The sequence below is a fragment of the Monodelphis domestica genome, chromosome 4 (assembly GCF_027887165.1).
Source record: "Monodelphis domestica isolate mMonDom1 chromosome 4, mMonDom1.pri, whole genome shotgun sequence".
Taxonomy (NCBI): domain Eukaryota; kingdom Metazoa; phylum Chordata; class Mammalia; order Didelphimorphia; family Didelphidae; genus Monodelphis; species Monodelphis domestica.
The window spans coordinates 26,974,757-26,995,222 of record NC_077230.1 but is presented as its reverse complement, the minus strand read 5'-3'; the positions used below and the strand labels follow the sequence as shown (position 1 = coordinate 26,995,222).

Here is a 20,466-nt window from a genome sequence, read left to right as displayed (position 1 = left end):
TTTATACACTCATGAATGCATTTTTTGTATTTGTTTCCATGATGCTTATCTCAATGACATACACATAGGAGGCATTCAAGAAATACTTGTTGATTGGGTGATTCATTGAATGAAGAGGTTCAACATAAATACATGAAATACAAGGTAAAATAAATCTATTACAAAATTAAAACATTTTAATTTTCTTTTTATCATATCAAAGGTTCATTATTTATTTTATAATCTATCAATGATTTTTTAAATAATTAGCAAGGGGCATCAGATTGGCTCAGGGATTAAGAACCAGGCCTGGAGATTTCCTGGATTCAAATCTGGACTTAGACATTTACTAGTTATGTGACTCTCGGCAAGTCACTTAATCCCAATTGCTTTGCCCTTACCATTCTTCTGCCTTGGAACCAATATGTAAAATTCTTTTTAAAAAATTTTTCAACATTATTTTTTAGAATATTTTTCCATGGTTACATGATTCATGTTCTCTCTCTCCCCTTTTCTTCCCCCACTCCTAGAGCTGGCAGGCAATTCCATTGGATTATACATATCTTATTATTCAAAACCTATTTCCATATTATTCATATTTGTAATAGAGCAATCTTTTAAAATCCACAACCCCAAATCATATATAGCCAAGTAATAAATCATATGTTTTTCTTCTGCATTTCTACTCCCACAGATCTTTCTCTAAATGTGGATAGCATTCTTTCTCATAAATTCCTCAGGATTGTCCTTGATCATTGCATTTCTATTAGTAACAGAGTCTATTACATTTGATCATTCCACAATATTTCAGTTACTGTGTACAATTTTTTTCGTGGTTCTACTCATTTCCCTCCAAATCAGTTCATGTAGGTCTTTCCAGTTCATATAGAAATCAAGTAGTTCATTGTTCTATAAAGTACTATAAAGTACAATAGTATTCTATCATCATCACATACCACAATTTGTTCAGCCATTCCCCAATAGGGACAACCCCTTGTTTTCCAATTTTTTGCCACCACTAAAAGCACAGCTATAAATATTTTTGTACAAACAATATTTTTTTTCTCTTTGAGATACAAACTCAGTAATGGTATAGCTAGGTCAAAGAACATGCAATTGTAATATTGATTCTAAGACAGAAGATAAAGATTTTAGTTAGATAATTAAATATTATTATAATTAGCAAGAAGTATAACTTAAAGATATTTAAAATATTGATCCTGAAAGCAGTTACAATTTCAGTTTTTATCATAATATTAAATGCTATATTGTTAGAAATTCTTTTCTGCCTACTTTAGAACATAAGTCAATGATCATTCTTTATGTGATGAACATCTAAGTGCCAAAACAATCTATATTTAAACACCTTACCAGTTGTTTTCATCATCCAAAAATAGCACATCAGCTGAAAAAGACACTGGTTTCATTGATTTGAAACTGATGTGAGAAATTAGTTCTGTATTTATTCCATTTGGTAAGACATCAATAAATTTGCCATTTGGAAAGTCCACAGAAAGGACATCAATCATAAGGCCATCATAAAGCTTAATTGTTGGAACTCGGGCATACACTGATGATTTCCTGTTTTTAAATGAATAATGACTATGTTAGTTCAAAAGGAAGAAGCATTAGATTCTCATTTACCAATCTGTTTTGTACCATTATATCAATAATGCCTATGAATAAAATATTCACACAAAAAGTTAATATTAATATTATTTTCTATTATGCATTCCAGTGGGATAAAAACTACTACAAATATGCAGTTATTTTTCTAAATTTACTTGGACTAAAATTCCTCTGTATATCAACAAAGAAGCCAGCCATTTTAAGATGAATACAATTATAATTATAAGAGCCTAAACATTGCTCTTCTTAAACATATTTTTATGCATGTATCTTAATCAGGACAATGAATAATACTATTTCTAAAACCTTAGTTATGTTACTTAAAGTGTTTGTTTCTGTAACTGTGAATATAAAATGAACTAAAGAAGGAAAAGAGGGAGGGGAAAATGAATGGTGGGTGTAAATAAGAATTTATTAAGCACCTACTATGTGCTATCCACTGTGCTAAGTGCTAGGCATTGTGATTTTTAGATTTTATCCATCTTGCTTAGTCTAGCACCCAGGAATGTGCACATCCACACTACACTGGCATGTGCTAGCAAATGACAAATCAGAAATGACTGACTGTCCCCTGGGCTGTCCTAAGCCAAGCTTGAGTCACCATTGGCACATGTGAGACTCAGGAAGTGAGGTAGAGAACTGCATTTAGAGTTCTCATCACTTCCTGTGGAGAGGGCTAGGCACCAGTTCAAGCCTAGAACTAGATCTTGGAGGAGCTCCCGCAGACAGCTTCCCTCAATCGGTCACGTGAGTGAAAAGGACTAATTCTCCTTTCCCTTGGCTCTCAGGGGAAGGCCGCCCTTGGCCAAGGCCTTGAAATCCTGCCTGGCTCAGTCTGAGCCAAAGCAGTTTGAATTAACTTTCTCTCTCTCTCTCTCTCTCTCTCTCTCTCTCTCTCTCTCTCTCTCTCTCTCTCTCTCTCTCTCTCTCCTCTCTCTCTCTCTCTCAATTTCTTCCTCTTAGTATAATTAAATCACCTTAAAATTCCATTCTGACTTGAGTGTTTCATTTAGGATTTAAGAAATTAAATCCTTGGCAACCTATAATTATTATATTCAGTCTCAACCATAAATTTAACCCTTATAGAATGCCAACTGAAAATCAAAATTGTCCCTTATGGAGGAACCTAGGACAAATTAGGCCCACTGAGGAAAAGCAGGCATAAAGACATGCTTGTAAATTTGCCTGAGACCCTTGGCAAGGCCTGTCTCAGCTCACAGCTACAAGCTGTTGTCTAGGTTGAAAATCAGATAAGGAGAACCCTTGAAGGATTCTTCCCCAAAATGACTGACATAAAACGTTGAGTCTTTCTTTATTTTGAAGAGCAAATAAGTCTCTATAATGTCATGACCAAATGACCAAGATCTTCCTTTCCCCAACCTACACAGAACAGATTAGCTATCACTCTTTCTCAGTTTGCTTGCATCCATAGAAGAGCCCTAAGAATGTTTTGGTTAAGTCATTTCATAAACAATATTCTGTGGGAAAGAAATGTCTCCTAATTATGATGTAATGCTTAATACTCTTATTTTCTATAAAAATCTTTCTCCTGATCATCATAAATGGAGATTGTACATCACTCTGTCTGGCCCTTGCTTTGTATATCTTTCTCTCTCTTTTTCTCTCTCTACTTTCTCTCAATGTCAGAACCCTGACTCAACAGTCCCTGCTTTCAAGGAGAATTTAGAAGAATTTAGCTGCAATTCAAATCATAATCCTCCAGATTCAACAGCAAAGAAGTTAGTAACAGCATTTTTCATATCATTTCCACTGATAAAACTAAATGGGGGGGGGGGGGCACAGCTGAATGGCTCAGTGTATTGAGAGTCAGGCCTAGAGACGGGAGGTCGTAGGTTCAAATCTAGCCTCAGACACTTCCCAGCTGTGTGACCCTGGGCAAGTCACTCAACCCCCATTGCCTAGCCCTTACCACTCTTCTGCCTTGGAGCCAATACACAGTATTCCCATAAATACACAGTATTCCCATAAATTACTTTAATTCTTATGTTATAGCACTCTCAACCATTTAAAAAAACATGTTGTATGATCCATGAATACTGAAAATTTCAAAAATGTTTTATTGTTTGGAAATCAACATGATGAGTAAAGAAAAATATATAATTCATATACTACTTACTACCTTTCCTATTATTCCACCTACAGAATACTTGTTCTGTTAAAATATTATACTGTAACATTTACTAATCATTTGTACTATTACTATTTAGGTTCATATGTGTTTATATAAGAATGTGAATGTCAATGAGAGGTAGTTGGTTGTGGGAACTATGGAGTCAAAACTTAATAACATTCTCCAAATCCAATAAAGGTACATTCTAATTTCATTGCAAATACATAGAAGTAAGTATGGGTAAAAATTTTCAGGAAAATAAAGTTTAGGAAAAAGAAATGAGGGGGCAGCTAGGTAGCTCAGTGAATTGAGAGCCAGGCCTAGAGACAGGAGGTCCTGGGTTCAAATGTGGCCTCAGACACCTCCTAGCTATGTGGACCCTGGACAAGTCACTTAACCCCCATTGCCAGCCTTTACTGCTTTTCTGCCTTAGAACCAATACCTAGTATTGATTCTAAGGTGGAAGGTAAGAATTTATATATTAAAAAAAGAAAGAATTCCCAGCTGTGTGACCCTGGGCAAGTCACTTGACCCCCATTGCCTAACTCTTACCACTCTTCTGCCTTGGAACCAATACACAGTATTGACTCCAGATGGAAGATAAGGGAGAAAGAAAAGAAAAGAAAAGAAAAGAAAAGAAAAGAAAAGAAAAAGAAAAGAAAAGAAAAGAAAAAGAAAAGAAAAGAAAAGAAAAGAAAAGAAAAGAAAAGAAAGAAAAGAAAAGAAAAGAAAAGAAAAGAAAAGAAAAGAAAAGAAAAGAAAAGAAAGAAAAGAAAAGAAAAAGAGAAAAGAGAAAGGAGAGAAAAGAAAAAAAGAAAAAGAAAGAAAGGAAAGGAAAGGAAAGGAAAGGAAAGGAAAAGGAAAGAAAGGAAAGGAAAGGAAAAGGAAAGGTAAGGAAAGGAAAGGAAAGGAAAGGAAAGGAAAGGAAAGGAAAGGAAAGGAAAGGAAAGGAAAGGAAAGGAAAGGAAAGGAAAGGAAAGGAAAGGAAAGGAAAGGAAAGGAAAGGAAAGGAAAGGAAAGGAAAGGAAAGGAAAGGAAAGGAAAGGAAAGGAAAGGAAAGGAAAGGAAAGGAAATAGAGAGGCCAGTGAATTATAAATTATATAGAGGCCTCATATATATTAAATAATTTCTTTTAAAAATCATGAGTAGGAGCTAGATATAAGCACCAATAAGACCATGAAGAATAAAACTGATTCTATTTTAATGAACAGAAAAAGATTCTTTGTTGATGTAGCAATTATTCCCAAGTCAGGTGTCTAGTCCTTATCAGACTATCATTCCATCAGAGTTATGATGAAAATTCACAATAAAAAATTGAGAATATATATGATATATAATTTTAAATGATTTAACCATGATTGATTTAAATGAGTTATTAAAAATAAAAAATGGAAAATGAATAATAAAAACAATATCAACGCTGACTGTTATAATTTCATAGAAGACTTTTAAATTAACTGTAACAGCAGGGAGAACAAAAGAGCCCAGAAAGTACTTTAGTCAACAAATATCTAACTTACTTGCCAAATGGAGAGAGATGACTGCCAAAGGCAATATCAATTTAGACTATAAACCAATCATCTATAATGTCTTACAAAGAAGAATGATTGAATGCTTATGAGAAGTAATTCTTCCTAAAGAAGAGAACAATAGGAGAGGCTAAAACTACTTTAAAGAAAATATCTTTATTGAAGTTCTGGAATCTTTTGTTCTCTCCAAATAGATAATAAAAAGCCTTTGTATTAAGACATTGTTTCTTGTATAATTCCTACCTGCCTCATAATGGAGTGATAATTGACAGTGAGTGGAGTGAAAGTTACCTTTCTGTGAACTAGTCTTAGTGCTGCCATTTCTGGTCGTGGTGATGACATGGGTGATATGAGGCCTATTTCTAGACATGTGGTAGGCCAAATATGAAAAGGTTTTATATTTTAGTATAATTTGGTAAACCCTGAATGATTACTGGGTCGATATTAAAGGAGGAGAAATTGTTAGGTCAGCCTCTTGGCTGTGACTTCGATTTAGCAAGTAATGTACTCTCTCTCTAGACTGGCTGATTGGTGGTTGTCTTTTGTATTCAAACAGGACCAAAAATGACATCACTATATTGGGGCTAAAGTACAGTATGATTAATTGCAGCTGATCAGATCAATATGAGCTTGAAAGGCTCTACTGCTGGTTGAGCACAAATAGCCCCTGTGAACATTTAAGATGGACATGTCTCTACATTTGTGTCTCTCATGTATCTTTTGAGCTACTATATTCTGATTTGCTCATAGAGCATAGTACCTTCTTTGATGCAGTCATGGCAAGCAGGATAGTCCTGTGCCAGTGTTTCCCATGTCTCTCAATTGATAGTAAAGTTCAGCGGAGAGATGTTTAGAGTGTCCTTGTATTGCTTCTCCTGACCTCCATCTGAGCACTTGCTTTCTGTGAGTTCTTCATAAAATAGTCTTTTAGGCAAACATATATTTGGCATTTGAACAATGGCAGTTTTTGAATGCTTGGCAGTTCAGCTTTAGAAATGACCTGATGTCCTTTCAATGATCACCTTATCCCACCAGGTGATCTTCAGAATATTCCTAGGACAATTCAAATGGAGGCGATTCTGTTTCCTGCCATGATGCTAATATACCATTCAGGTAGCACAGGCATATAACAATGAGGAGAGCTCAACAGCGCTGTAGACCTTCAGTTTCATAAGCACCTGATAACTCTTCTCTTCCACACTTTGATTTGGAACCTCCTAGACACTGAGCTGGTTCTGGCAATGCATACATCAGCCTCATCATCCATGTGGACATCACTGGAAAGTATATTGCCAAGGTATGTGAACTTATCCTAAGCATTCAAAGTTTCCCCACTTGCTATGACCTATGGCTGTAGTATGGATGGTTGTGGTGCTGGCTGGTTTTTTTCATGTTCATTGTCAAGTCAAAATTAGCACAAGTGTCAAGAACTGATCTATAGTCTCTTGTATCTCAGTCTCAGAGCCTGAATTGAGTACACAATCACCTGCAAATAGAAAGTCATGAACCAATTGTCCCTCCATGTTAGTCTTGGCTTGTGGCCTTTTTAAGTTCAATAATTTACTATCAACATAGTAGCTGACCTTGATGCTGTTTTCAATCTCATTGAGGCATCAGACAACATTGCTGAAAAGCCTGGGAGCAAGCGCACAACTCTGCTTCACACCATTGGCTACTGGGAAAGCATAAGAATAATGGAGCATTGTCCATCATCCAAAACCTATGAAAGCATGCTGTCATACAATAATGATGAACTTCTCTGGGCAACCAAATTTGTCCATGATAGTCCATAAACTCTCATAGTGACAATATCAAAGGCATTGTTCAAATCGATAAATGTGTACAGACCTCTGTTCTGCTATTAGCATTTTTCCTGGAGTTATTGGGCAGCAAAAACCAAATCAACCATTCCTCAATCCTTTCTGAAGCCATACTGGCTCTTGGGTATATGATCATCTTATATGATCATCTTAAAGACGAAGCAGCAGGCTATTAAGGAGAACTCTGGAAAGAATCTTGCCAACAATGACTGAGAATAAAAGGGATCCTACTGTGATTGTCATAGGACAATCAATTTCCTTTTCCTTTATAGAAATGGAAAGTGGAAGCATTCTTGATATCCTGAGGGATAACCCCCTCTTGCTACATAAACTAGAAGATTTTAGTCAGCTTTTGTATGAACAGTGAACTCCCCCTTCCCACACACACATCTTATAAATCTCTGCTGGAATGGAATCAGCACCAGGTGCTTTACCACATGAGAGGAGTCTAAAGGCCTTTTCTTCAGTTGGATGTTTGGCTAGGAAGGGATAGACTTAAACATGAGGTATACAAAACAATGACTTCAGCATTCATTGATGATGGTCTATTCAGAACACTCTGGAAACATTCAGCCCATCTCTCCAAGATCTCTCCTTATCAATAATTAGTGTGACTCCATCATTGCTAAGTATTTAAGATATACTATGGGTCTTTGGCTCATAAATAGCCTTCAGGGCACTACAGAAGTGCTTTGGATTGCTATTATCAGCATAAAACTGAATTTCTTCTGCTTTGTTAGTGAGTCAAGAATCCTCAATTGCACTTTACTTTTCATGGAGTTAAATGCTGCCTTCTTAGAGATGGACCAGCTATCCTGCTGATAAACCCTATGGAATTCTTGTTTTTTATTTAGTAGCTTCAGAATTTCCCATCATTTTCACCAAACTATTCCTCATGATTGCCAGGATTCTGGCCCAGATGAGTAATTGTAGTGCTGCACACCAAATCTCTGAAAGCTGTCCATTTCTTTTCTATTCTACTGTTGCCAAATGTATGTTGGCTCAGCTTTTCCTCCAATTTAGCAATAAACTGTTTACACACTGAAAAATACTTTAATCTGTTAAATCTTCTGGTAGTCACCTTGCCTTGGGCCATGGCTTCTTTTTAATGCAAATGTTTAGCTTAGAGAAGATAAGTCTATGACTGGGTTAAGCAGTCTGTGACATACACAAGCTTTGTCACTTTCACATCCTGTCTGTTTCTTCTCCTTACAATGGCAATCATTGTATTCAGGAAGTTTTATTGCAGTGATGACAAACCTTTTAGTGGCTATGTGCCATGCCCCCCACCAAGAGCTAGGTGTTCCCTGCCCCCCCTTATCCCTTACAGGGAAAGGAGAAAGTGCTCCCCTTGGGCTGCTAGATGGAGGTGGCTGATGAAGTGAAGAATGTCCTCAGTGAGTGCAGAAATGGGGAGAGGAGAGGCCCTAGTGCTCAGCTCCCCTCCAGCTCTGTTGCCTATGAGCTGCCCACCTTACCCCTATATGCTCCCATTGGGCTACTGGGCAGAGAGGTCGGTAATATGGGGAAAAATATGTCATCAGACATGGTGGATAGGAGAAGGGGAGCAGCTCTGCCCAAGTCCCTCTGCCTTTCTAGTAACAAACTGAGGTGGGAAATAGCACACATGGCCCACAGAGAGTGCTCTGTGTGTCATCTTTGGCATGCATACCAAAGGTTCTCCATCACTGTTTTATTGCATTTAGAAGACAGTATTGGTGATGAGACATTCATTAAATTCACAAAATGTCAGTAGTGATGATCGCTGTTAGTATTTCCAACTCCATTCCTCCCAAGAGGAGTCCTTGCCATTTCTGTTTGAAGATTGGATTTGGCTATCTCCTAATTTTAACAGTGAAGGTACTTAGATCTTCCTTGACAGTGAAGATAAAATTGTATTCCCCTGTCTATTTTTAGATTTTAATCACCAAAGTGTTAACTCAGTATTTAAAGTAGATCTACCCATTTTAACAACAAAAAGGTGTTAACTAACTACAAAAGGTATAACTAACTAAAAAAGGTGTGAACACTCATTTCACACATTGAATGGGCAGTCCTAGAAAGGAGCATCTGCTGTGATTGGTAGACGTAAAAATTTAGGGAAGGTGACACAAGAGAAAAAGGTCTTTAAATGGAGGAAACAGAGGCACACGGGGATCGATTGGAAGAATTCAGTCACTTGGAATTGGAGTGACGAAGAGTCACTCAGAGGAGAGACTTGAAGAAGTCACTCAGAGTTGGACTGGAAGACAGAAACTCAGACTTGGAGTCTCTCTTTTAGAGAGGCATAAGAGCCTGTTGACTAGCTTAGATTTGATTGTGAAACTTATGCTACTTTCACAGCACTCCTCATCTCTTCAGAAAAATGTGTATATAACTATTCATCTTTGGAGTCTAGTGATTTCATGTTGTCCATAAGGGTGTCTACATTTCATGTACCAAAGGTGAGTGGAATCATCTTTGCAAAAGATTTTGTAACTTTTTTGTGTTTTGACTGCAAGGAAGATCCCTGACTGCTGAGGTAAGCAGGCCAGGATTAGGTGAAGAAAACAGCTTCATGCGGACAATTTTAGAGCACCATTTCTAGCCTCTTCCTCTCACCACGAAGTAAGCAACACAGTCCTTAAAAAAGGTTCAGACACCCAATTGGCTGACACTACTCTTTAGTGAAAAGATGACTTGATGCCCTGGGCCCTTGTATTGATATTTGGTTACATCTAATGAGTGTCATGGACACACTACATCTAAGGAGAAGCATGTCTCTACACCTGCCTCTCAGAAACTGTTGTAGTTCACTACCTTAGTGTAATAATCAACTGCCCTTCAGATCACCAGTCTGCCGCTGGCACTGGTCCAAAATGGAGATAAAAGAGGCATGGATTTATCAAGATCCCTAGTGAATTCCTAGAAATCTTTTTCTCTCTTTCTTATACATCTATGTCAGATTGCTCTTACCACAGCAAGTCTGATAATTTTGCTGTTGAATTAATTTGTTTCATCCTCTCTGGGCCATTAATGCCATCCCCCACTACCAAATTCACACATATATTAGGTTCTTGGAGAGATGATTACTTCAGGTTCAAGGTCTCCACTCTTTATGGATCTCCCCTCTTAAAACTATAGCTTATTCTCTCTGTTGGGTACTGTTTGCTCTCCACATAGCTTAGCTACTATAGTTTGGCAGCATGAACCCAAAACTAATTTTTAACTTTTATGAATTACATTGTTAAAATGGCAAAGATTGTCTTGATTTTTCTTATTTTTACTCAATGATCAGCTCAGTGCCTGGTAATTAATTGATCTTTGTTGAATTGAATAAATATTTCCCAAGACTGAATATATCTATTGGTATATAGTTGTTTGTCCCTTATGCATATATGTGAACTTAATGAAGCTAGGATTTTACATCTAAAATTCAAGAACATTTAGTATTTCCATAAAATGCAATATACCAAATTGTGTGACTGACACTTGTAAACTTCATTTGCCTTTATAATTTCCATACAAGATACAATTAATTAATTTGCTAATTATTCTTCCCTATTATAGAAATGAGTCACAACAAACATCAATAGGACAGAACAAGTAAGCAGCCTATATAGCGAATCTATATTAAGTAAAGATTTACCTTAAATAATTCTGGGGAATAATCTTGATATCAATCCCAGTTTGTATACCCAAAGGAACAGGAGTCAAAAAAACTAATGGAGGGTCAAAAGTTAGCTTGGGTGACCTCACAGTTCCTTTTAGAGATAATAATCGGTAGCAAACAGGATCATCCTTTAGATGAAGAGGGACTTCTGCAGTATATATTCCAGGACACACTGATAAAAAAAAATCAACAAGTATTTATCCATGTTAATATTATTGAATAAAAACAAAATATTTCCCATTTTTAAACCCTTATCTTCCATCTTAGAACCAATACTGTGTATTGGTTCCTAGGCAAAAGAGCAATACAGTCTAGGCAATGGAGGTTAAATGACTTGCCCAGGGACATACAACTAGAATATATCTAGATCAGATTTGAACCCAGGACCTCTTGTCTCTAAGGCCTGACTTTCAATCCACTGAGCCATCTGGCTGCCCTGTTCCCAAATATTTTTAATGTGGTTCAGGCAGCATTCAGGATTATTGTGGATTGCATACTTGACTTGTCATAATGATTTGCTCAATCAGACCATCATGCTCTTATTTGATATTGTCAGCTTGGTAGACCCTACTAACATTTGCATTATGTAGATACAGGCTAAAAGAACAGACAATAATCTCTAATAATTATGTTAATAATATTTATATAATGCTTTAAAGTTTGCAAGGAATTTTACAAATATTATTTCATTTGTCTTCACAACAATCCTGGAATAAAGATATTTTCATCCCCATTTTATAAGTGAGGTTCTTGAGGCAAATAGAGATTAAGTGACTTCATCATAGACATTATAGCTAATAAGTATCTGATACAAGATTTGAACTCAAGTCAAGCACTCTCCACCTAGCTACAAATTACAATGAAGTATCTTTGGTTGTAAATGCCTTTAAGATCAATAGTATGCTATTAATCATTGGGTGATATGGAATATAGCACATATTGTTGAGATTAAAAAATTGTCCACTGATTTAAATTCTCTTTTACTGGTCTTTGACTCTAAATTCATCTTTAAGAAAAGTATTCTCCTAGTGAAAGTTTACACCAAGTAATCATTGAATACCACTGTCTCTGAAGAAACAAACTGGGGGCAATAGCAAGGAAGAAGAACATGATGTGTGGTAACCTGTAAAATATTATCAGCAAGAACTTACAGGCAAGAAAAATAGAAAATATATTGAACAGTAAATATATGGTCTAGAAAAAGAGGTGGGCAAGTAAATTGATGGATAGCAGATAAATATATTGGCTGAGTTGTTTCACCCACAAAAAAGGAAGGTCACAAGATCAATGAGTAAATCCTTTGTGGAGGATTTACAGGTGAGCACAAAAGGTAATCACAAAGGACAAGGAAACTTGAATAGGCTACAACCTGAAGCATTGAAATATGTAGACAAAATCTTCAAGGGAGTTTACAAATTGAAATGGCAAATAGGCTAAGTCAATATAAAACTGACTTTGTAATTTACAGTTATTTCCAGTTTAACAATGGGATCAATTATAACACTTTGGGGTTGACAAAAAGATGAGCCTTTTCAAGCACAATTTACTGGTGGAGGTGAGCGATCAGCTATCAGCTGTGGTTTTAAAAAGGAGAAAGTTATGATTTTATAGAGAAGAATTCAAAAGATATTTTTGCATAAAAACATCTCACTCAGCTCAAAAACATGTACACCGTAAAACTCACAGTGGAACTGCTCATTGGCTATTGGAGGGGGTGAGTAGAGGGGAGGGAAAGAACATGAATCATATAACCATGTAAAAAATATTCTAAATCAATTAATTAAATAAAAATATTCAAATCTAAAAAAAATGTAGGCAGAACCAAAAAAGAAAGTCAATTGTAGTTAAGATAAAGAATTCTGATTGAAATTTAAGGGAGAGGAAATAGGAAGGACAGAATTAAGCTGATTCCCACTTGCAGCCACTCCCAAAGTTTCCCTCCTCAAATCCCTAAATGTACCCTACCTCTCAACCTACCCTCCTAGCAAAAACTAGTTCTTAATTTACTGAGATCTATGTGGTCAAAAGAGGAACGGTTTTCAGAAGAAATTAAAATATTCAATGATTAATTCACTGTTGGTGGAGTTGTGATGTGATCCAACCATTTTGAAGAGCAATTGGAACTAAATCCAAAAGGACTTTAAAACTGTATATAGCTTTTAATCCATCAATATCACTAGTCTGTTTCCCAAAGAGATCAAAAAAGGAAAAAGGATCTACTTGTACAATAATATTTATCACAGTACTTTTTGTGGTAGAAAAGAATGGAAAATGAGGAGTTGTACATCAAATGGGAAATGACTGAACTAGTTGTGGCATATGACTATAATGGAAAACTGTCGTGCTATAAGAAATGACGAGCAGGATGATTTCTGGAAAGACACGAACTGAAGCAAAGTAAACCTAGATCACACTCTTTCTTATTTTGTGCTACTAAAGGCTTCAAAAGACTCAATTCAGATTATGCCTCTTTCATGTTTACCTTTTTCCCTTCAACTGAAAAGAGTTAGGGAAGATAGTAAAGTTAGATAAAGCTTAATCACAATAAATTCAGAACTGACAATCTACTAGGTGATTGATCTTCAAAAGAATCTCATGAAAAGTCTCAGGAAGAAATTCAGCACAAGTTATCATTCCCACATTTTTAACTATGAAGAAACTGAGAATAAGAGATCAGAAGAAACAGATCAGAACAACTGATTTGCTCCAATCATACTAGCATTAAATGGTAGGACCAGAAATCAAATCTAATATTCTGACTCAATGTCCAGTAGTCTTTCATTTACTTTGAACTATTAATTGCTCAGTTATTAGTTTGATGGATAATTTTCCTCCAGGACTTAATTCAACATCAACCACATTAAGTAATTTAATAAAATAAATCCATTATATTATATAGACATTCTTGGAGAAGTCAAAACAATAAGCCTACCTTTCAATACGAGTGAATAAAGTTATAATTTCTATTGCCCTACTAGCCCAGGGATTATGAAAAAAGTATGATGACGAATTGTTTCCAACCTATACTTTTATGCAAAAATGCATGGAAGTCTTAGTCTTTTTTAGAATACTTCTTCATAAATTTGTGCAAAATTTATGATATATATAAAAGATACACTATTGAAAAATCAAAATAGATGCATAACAAACCACTGGAATTTTTAGAGTAAATTTGAAACTAAAGAGTTAACTAGACAACTTAGTAGAAAATATTCAATTTAATATTGAAAATAATGCATTAATTTAGAGGTAGTTAGCTCTTGCCACTTCTCAGATAAAGATTAATTTAGATACTTTATTATAAGCACTATTTGGTACAGCTTCATTTGCCACTCTGTAACCATTAAGAGAATAGGTCAGGAAGCACTCTAAACTCAATTATAGCAAAAGTGTGACTGATTTTATGTAGGCTGCACTAGTCAGGGAAGGGGGCAGGGAGGCTATTTGATTTCTCTTATAAAAGGCACTAACTATGGGGGTAGAGATTTAGGAGAATTCCCTTTACTTTGCAGAAAGCATTACTTTCTAATTTCCCCATGCTTACTGACATCAATACAGAGGCAAGTGGGGTTGGGGGGGGGGGGGATATTGTTTCAGCTGAGTTTGTATAGCTGGCTTCCTCCCCCCCCCCTTTGGGAATTGCCTCCTTTTTTTAGCTTCATCGTATTTATGACTCACAAATGCTTTATTGTATTTACATCCTAAGCCAGGATTGCTGGGCTGGCCTGAGTCAGAGCTGGCCTAGAATGCTAACTGATTCTTGCAGGGCTCTATATGTGCTAAACACACACACACACACACACAGAGAGAGAGAGAGAGAGAGAGAGAGAGAGAGAGAGAGAGAGAGAGAGAGAGAGAGAGAGAGCGAGAGCGAGAGAGACATGCATGCACATGCATACACAATATGAATGTATCAGCAGGTATTCACTCATCCTTTGTCTTCTCCATCTCATTTTTCTCAGTCTTTAGCTAAATTTAATTCTATTTGCTGAGGCTTTAGAACTTCCATACAGACATGAAATTCCATCACGAAGTTACTATTTTAGATGATACCCATTTACATGGGAAAATAGCCCATATTAGTAAAGGAACCAATGGTTCTCATATTCCAGGGGAACCTGTAGTCCCAATAGTATCCTAATAATAGTGGACAGGGAAGGGAAGGGAAAGGAAGGGAAGGGAAGGGAAGGGAAGGGAAGGGAAGGGAAGGGAAGGGAAGGGAAGGGAAGGGAAGGGAAGGGAAGGGAAGGGAAGGGAAGGGAAGGGAAGGGAAGGGAAGGGAAGGGAAGGGAAGGGAAGGGAAGGGAAGGGAAGGGAAGGGAAGGGAAGGGAAGGGAAGGGGAGAAAGAAGGGAGTATTCATCAAGCACAGCTCTGCAATCTATGATTTTTCACATGGAACAAGTATGATCATTCAATGGCAACATAAAGAAAATACAAAGTTCTCAAGCTAAATAATGTTTTGTGAGAGTAATTGACAATTCTTTAAAGATTGTATGACCCAAAGGATTATATAGAAAATTTGGAAAGTCTATAAATTCTGATTCCTGATCCATAGCTGGCCTTTAGTACTATGCCTCAAATTATTTCATTTGAAAATAAAGATAACAACACTAATATTGTTTCTCAACTAACAAAAGCTATAAAGAACAACAGATTTCTATGTTCTTTTCAAATAGAAAATATAGAAATTATCTCTGAAAGTATTTTTGTGGCTATGGCATGTAAGTTTCTAAAGGTAACACATTAAAATTATGTGAAAACTCTATAAATTCTTTTATATTTATCTATTTCCACTATCATCAAAAGGTACTTGGCCTTCCTACTGCCAACCCTCCCCTAATCTCAGTTCATTTTCTGAGTACTTCCAAGCAATTCTTTAAGTAGATAAATTGCATAGCAGGTGCCAATCTTCATTTGATAGAGGAATTTCCTCACTGGGGGTACTCCATAGTAATTAAGTCATAGGTCTGGTCCAAAAAAAGAAAAAATAAATTTTAAATTAATCTAAGAACTATATAACTTTAATGATCAAGCATGTCAGCAATCAAGAGAGGTAAAAATGTATCTATCTCCTTTCTTTTCAAAAAAGGGTAACTGTGGAACATAGTATATACTGTTCTGTATGATTGATATAGTTAGCATTTTTACTTTTTATTATCTGTGGATTTCTGGGACAGGAATATTTTTTGTAAGTGTAGCTATTATCAAACCAAAAAGTCGATAAAATTTTTTAAGAAATAATCTTGTATTATTTTTGGCTCATCCTTTCAGTTTATTCATTTTTGTGGTGGGTCAGTCTTCTCAGTTATGTCTGACCTTCTTGACCCCATTTGGGGTTTTTCTTAACATAGAAATTCCTTTTCCAACTCATTTGACAGATAAGGAAACTGAGGCAACCAGGGTTAAGTGGCTCATAATTTTTCCATACCAATCAGTCAGTAACTTGATCTCATTGCTTCATCTTTTCAGGTTGGAGTTTGTATAGGAGAGTCAGGATCCTCTCTCACCTTTCATGTTACCATCTTAACCAGAACTGTATATTATTCACAGTCTCCATAGAGGAGTAGTATGGGGCAAAGGCCAGTTACTCTGAAGGCTCTTAATTGTTCCTCTGGTCTGGGAAGGAGCTGGGCAGATGATGTGGAAGGAGCAATGGAAAAGAAAAAGGGCCTTTCTGGGTCTTGACCAACTCTGCTTCTAGTTCCTGTAATCTTGGGGAGGCAAGGAAGGGGAGAAAGGAGGGTGAGGCAGGAAGCAAAATAAGGTACATCAGGTTTTAATCAGGTCTACCCCTCTTCCTCTAGTCTAGGTGGTAGGCAGAATAGTAGAACATGCTAAACTTTGGTCAGTCCCACCACAGCTTCTTTGGGCTGAAAAATAGTGCAGAAGTGAAGGGAGCACTTCAAAAGTAGCTATTATAGAACAGTGTAGATCAAAATTTGTTTCTCAACTTTTGATCCTCTTGCAAAACTTACACCTACCAAAGGTCCTTACCTCTTAAAATTCAAACACCTAAAAACCTGACTACTATTTCTCTTCCTCTTCCTCTTCATCCTATTTAACCCACTCTGCCTCTCTATTTTTTGTCTTTTCCCTACTCCCCAATCCTCTGAAAGGAAGCCTTATGTATGTACAGGTTATACAACAGAATGTTTAGATTTTAGTTTTTGTTCCTTTATTTTTTTAGGTTGGGAAAAATATTTACAAAAGGGGAGAATGACAACTGCAAGAAGTTAGGCTATGTAATCTTAAAATTGCAAATATATATATATATATGTATATATATATATATATAAAATACATTGTAAATTCATACATAATATCCAGAGTATGGAGTAACAATTCATATGATTTCCTAAATGCCCCCCTCAGACCAATTCAAGTTCTTCCTAAATCACGGTGTCAAAATGATAAATGTAATATAGCTTAATTTTTTAAGGGACATGATTAAATTCTAAAAGCAAGATACAGAATGCATGATTATCAAATTTATTGTTGTCAAAAAGTGGGGAAAATTAATGCATTGGTTGACAAAATAAATATTCAAACCTATTTGCCATATACTCTAGCTGGCAGGGTCTCTGCTCCAGGTCTAGCTTTTTTCATATCTCTCTATACTAAAGTCTAAACTACTTATCCTAAGACAAATCTGAGTGCCTCCTGATTCTGCATAGTCCCTGTTAGGCCATGGTTTTTAAATAAAGTTTTATTCAATTTTAAAATGTAAAAAAATCATTCTTAGCTTGTCGGCTCTACAAAAATAGGAGACAGGCAGCTTTGGCTTTTGGTGAAACTATAATTTCCAGACTCCTGCTTTAAACTTTCTCAGTGACCTCATATGCTCCCTTAAATTTAATTATCACCTCTATAAAGATGATTCCCAGATCCATATATCCTTAGTCTGTTGAGATCAAGTACTTAATGTACGTTTCAAATTGTGTGGCCCACAAGCCTCTCAAGGTCAACACATCCAAAATAGAGCTTATTATGTTTCCCCTCGAAAAAAACTTTTATTTTCACTAAGTTACCACCATACTTTCAGTGACCTAAGTTCTGATCTCAGAGTTATTCTTTATTCCTTATTATCCTTTAATATGATTATTTAATTTACTAGTATTTTAATTAATATTAATAGGCTACATACTTAATTGATCTATAACTTACTTTTCATATGTCTCTGCTCATAGGACCATCACCTTAATTCTTGTCCTAAATTGCATTATCCCCAGCAGTAAACTCCTAATTGGTTTACCTTCCTCAAGTCTTTTTACACTCCAGTCCATGCTCCATATAGGAGATATGGAAGATAGGAATCTTCCTCAAGTACTACTCTGATCACACCATTCCTCTTCTCAATGAACTCCAGCGATTTCTTGTCGTCTAAGGTCAAATACCAATGCGTCCATTTGGCATTTAAAGACCTTCAGAAACTAGCTCCAATCTTTGTTTCCAGCTTTATTGTATGTTACTGTTCTTCACACACTAAACTGACTTTCTGATTGTTCCTCAAACACAGTACTCCATTACTCACCTCCAAGCCTAGAATGCCATTTCTTGACCTTTTCTTCCTTTATGAATCTCAAGTTTCTTTTACATGAGGCCTTTCCTAAATACCTCCCAAATGCTAATTCCTTCCTCTCCTAATTACTTTATGTTTATTTTGTATATACTTTTCTATGTAAATGCCATTCCCTTGATAGAATATAATCTCTTTTTTTGGTGAAGATTATTTAACTTTTGTTTTATAGCCCAGTACCTAGCACAGTACCTGATGTATTGTGGTCTTCCTGCTCCTACCACCCCGTTTCCAATGATTATATTGACTAAGACTTTGCATCTTCTATTCCCTCCCACCCAGATTGGAGAAGGAGGATGGCTAAACACCTCTCTTGTCATTGTGCCCTCTTCTTCCCTTCAGCCTAGAGGAATAAGCTTCAGGGTTGACCTAGAACTAGCAATCTCTATTCTGCTTCCCTGCCCTCACCCAACCTAGAGGAAACAGTGTGGACAGACTTTTGGACTTTTCCATTATTCCCACCATTCTATCATCTACCCAGACTCCACTGAGATCAATGAGCCTTCCAGGGCCATTGGTCTTTGCCCCACACCATTGACCTGTGGAGACTGTGAACATTACATGTCACAATTCGGGTTAAGATAGCAACATGAAAGATGGTAGAGGAGCTCAGCTGTCCTACACAAACTCCAATAAAATAGACCCAAAATGGAACAAAGATATTAAGTAGAAATATTAAGATAGAAGTTTATTGTTTGATTATCATGGACAAAATAAAATGTTGGGCTAAAATTAACATGACAAAATTTCTTTTTTTCTTTAAAAATTATTGATTTTTTAAGTTTTTACAATACCTTCATTTTCCCAAAAAAAAAAATTCCTCTCCATCCCTACTCCAAAGATCCACAAAGAATAAAAATCAGTTCTGAACACATTAACCCTGTAGCATAGAATATTAGATTTTCTATACCCATCGAAGTGCTAAAGAGAAAGGAATCTGGACCTGAAACAAACTCTCAATCTAATAACCAAGGCTAGAATAATGACTAAACAACACAGGGCCCCAAATATAATGAAGAAATACTATGAATTAAGATAAAGCCAAGAAGTAACACCAGGAAAAATTAATAACACTCCAAAAAGTACAATCAAATCCTTATGAAGGAAGGGGGGGAGAGATGGTTTTCCATGAGGATGAGAAGAATACCTGAAATAAATGGAGTGATAAACAAGAACTCAAATTGGAACTGAAATAAGATAAAAAGTAGAAAACATAAAAGACCCAAAGGGCACTAAAAGACTGGCTACCTTTTGATCCAGCCATAGCATTGCTGGGTTTGTACCCCAAAGAGATAATAAGGGAAAAGACTTGTACAAGAATAGTCATAGCTGCGCTCTTTGTGGTGGCAAAAAATTGGAAAATGAGGGGATGCCCTTCAATTGGGGAATGGCTGAACAAATTGTGGTATATGTTGGTGATGGAATACTATTGTGCTCAAAGGAATTATAAAGTGGAGGAATTCCATGGAGACTGGAGGAAGTGATGCAGAGCTAAAGGAGCAGCGCCAGGAGAACATTGTACACAGAGACTGATACACTGTGGTACAATCGAACGTAATGGACTTCTCCATTAGTGTCAATGCAATGTCCTTGAACAATCTGCAGGGATCTATGAGAAAAAAAACACTATCCACAAACAGAGGACAAACTGTGGGAGTAAAAACATGAAGGAAAGGCAACTATTTGACAACAGGGGCCGGGAGGATAGGATTGGGGATATAGTTCTAAAATGAACATCCTAGTGCAAATACCAACATCATGGAAATGGGTTCGGACCAAGGACACATCTGATACCCAGTAAAACTTCGCATCGGCTATGGGAGGGGTGGGGGGAAGAGAGGGAGGAAAAGAAAATTATTTTTGTATCCAATGAATAATGTGTGAAATTGACCAAATAAAAATAATGTTTAAAAGTAAAGGAAAAAAAAGAAAAAGAAAACATAAAAGAGATTGTAAGTCATCTACTATCAAAAATAACTAACTTGGAAAACTAGTCAAGAGGAGACAATTTTAGGGTAATTGAATGCCCTGGTAACCATAACGAACAAAAAAGGGACTCGATTCCATATTTCAAGAAACTCATGAGAGAAAACTTTCTAGATACACAAAAATAGAAAACAAAAGAAATCCAAAATTGCTGCCTTATA

At 36.3% G+C, this 20,466-nt stretch overlaps 1 protein-coding gene across 4 annotated transcripts in view; it reads right to left on the bottom strand.

Annotated features, from left to right (window-relative positions):
- The window catches only part of CFAP47 (cilia and flagella associated protein 47), an 886,918-nt gene that overhangs the window by 709,676 nt on the left and 156,776 nt on the right, over positions 1-20,466 (bottom strand). For all 4 annotated transcript variants that reach the window (XM_016433371.2, XM_056826271.1, XM_007493353.3 and 1 more), the window contains 2 exons: positions 10,718-10,913; positions 1,351-1,560 (listed from right to left, as the gene is read on the bottom strand). In XM_016433371.2, the coding sequence (XP_016288857.2) occupies positions 1,351-1,560; positions 10,718-10,913 (406 nt within the window). The remainder of the gene's footprint in view (positions 1-1,350; positions 1,561-10,717; positions 10,914-20,466) is intronic.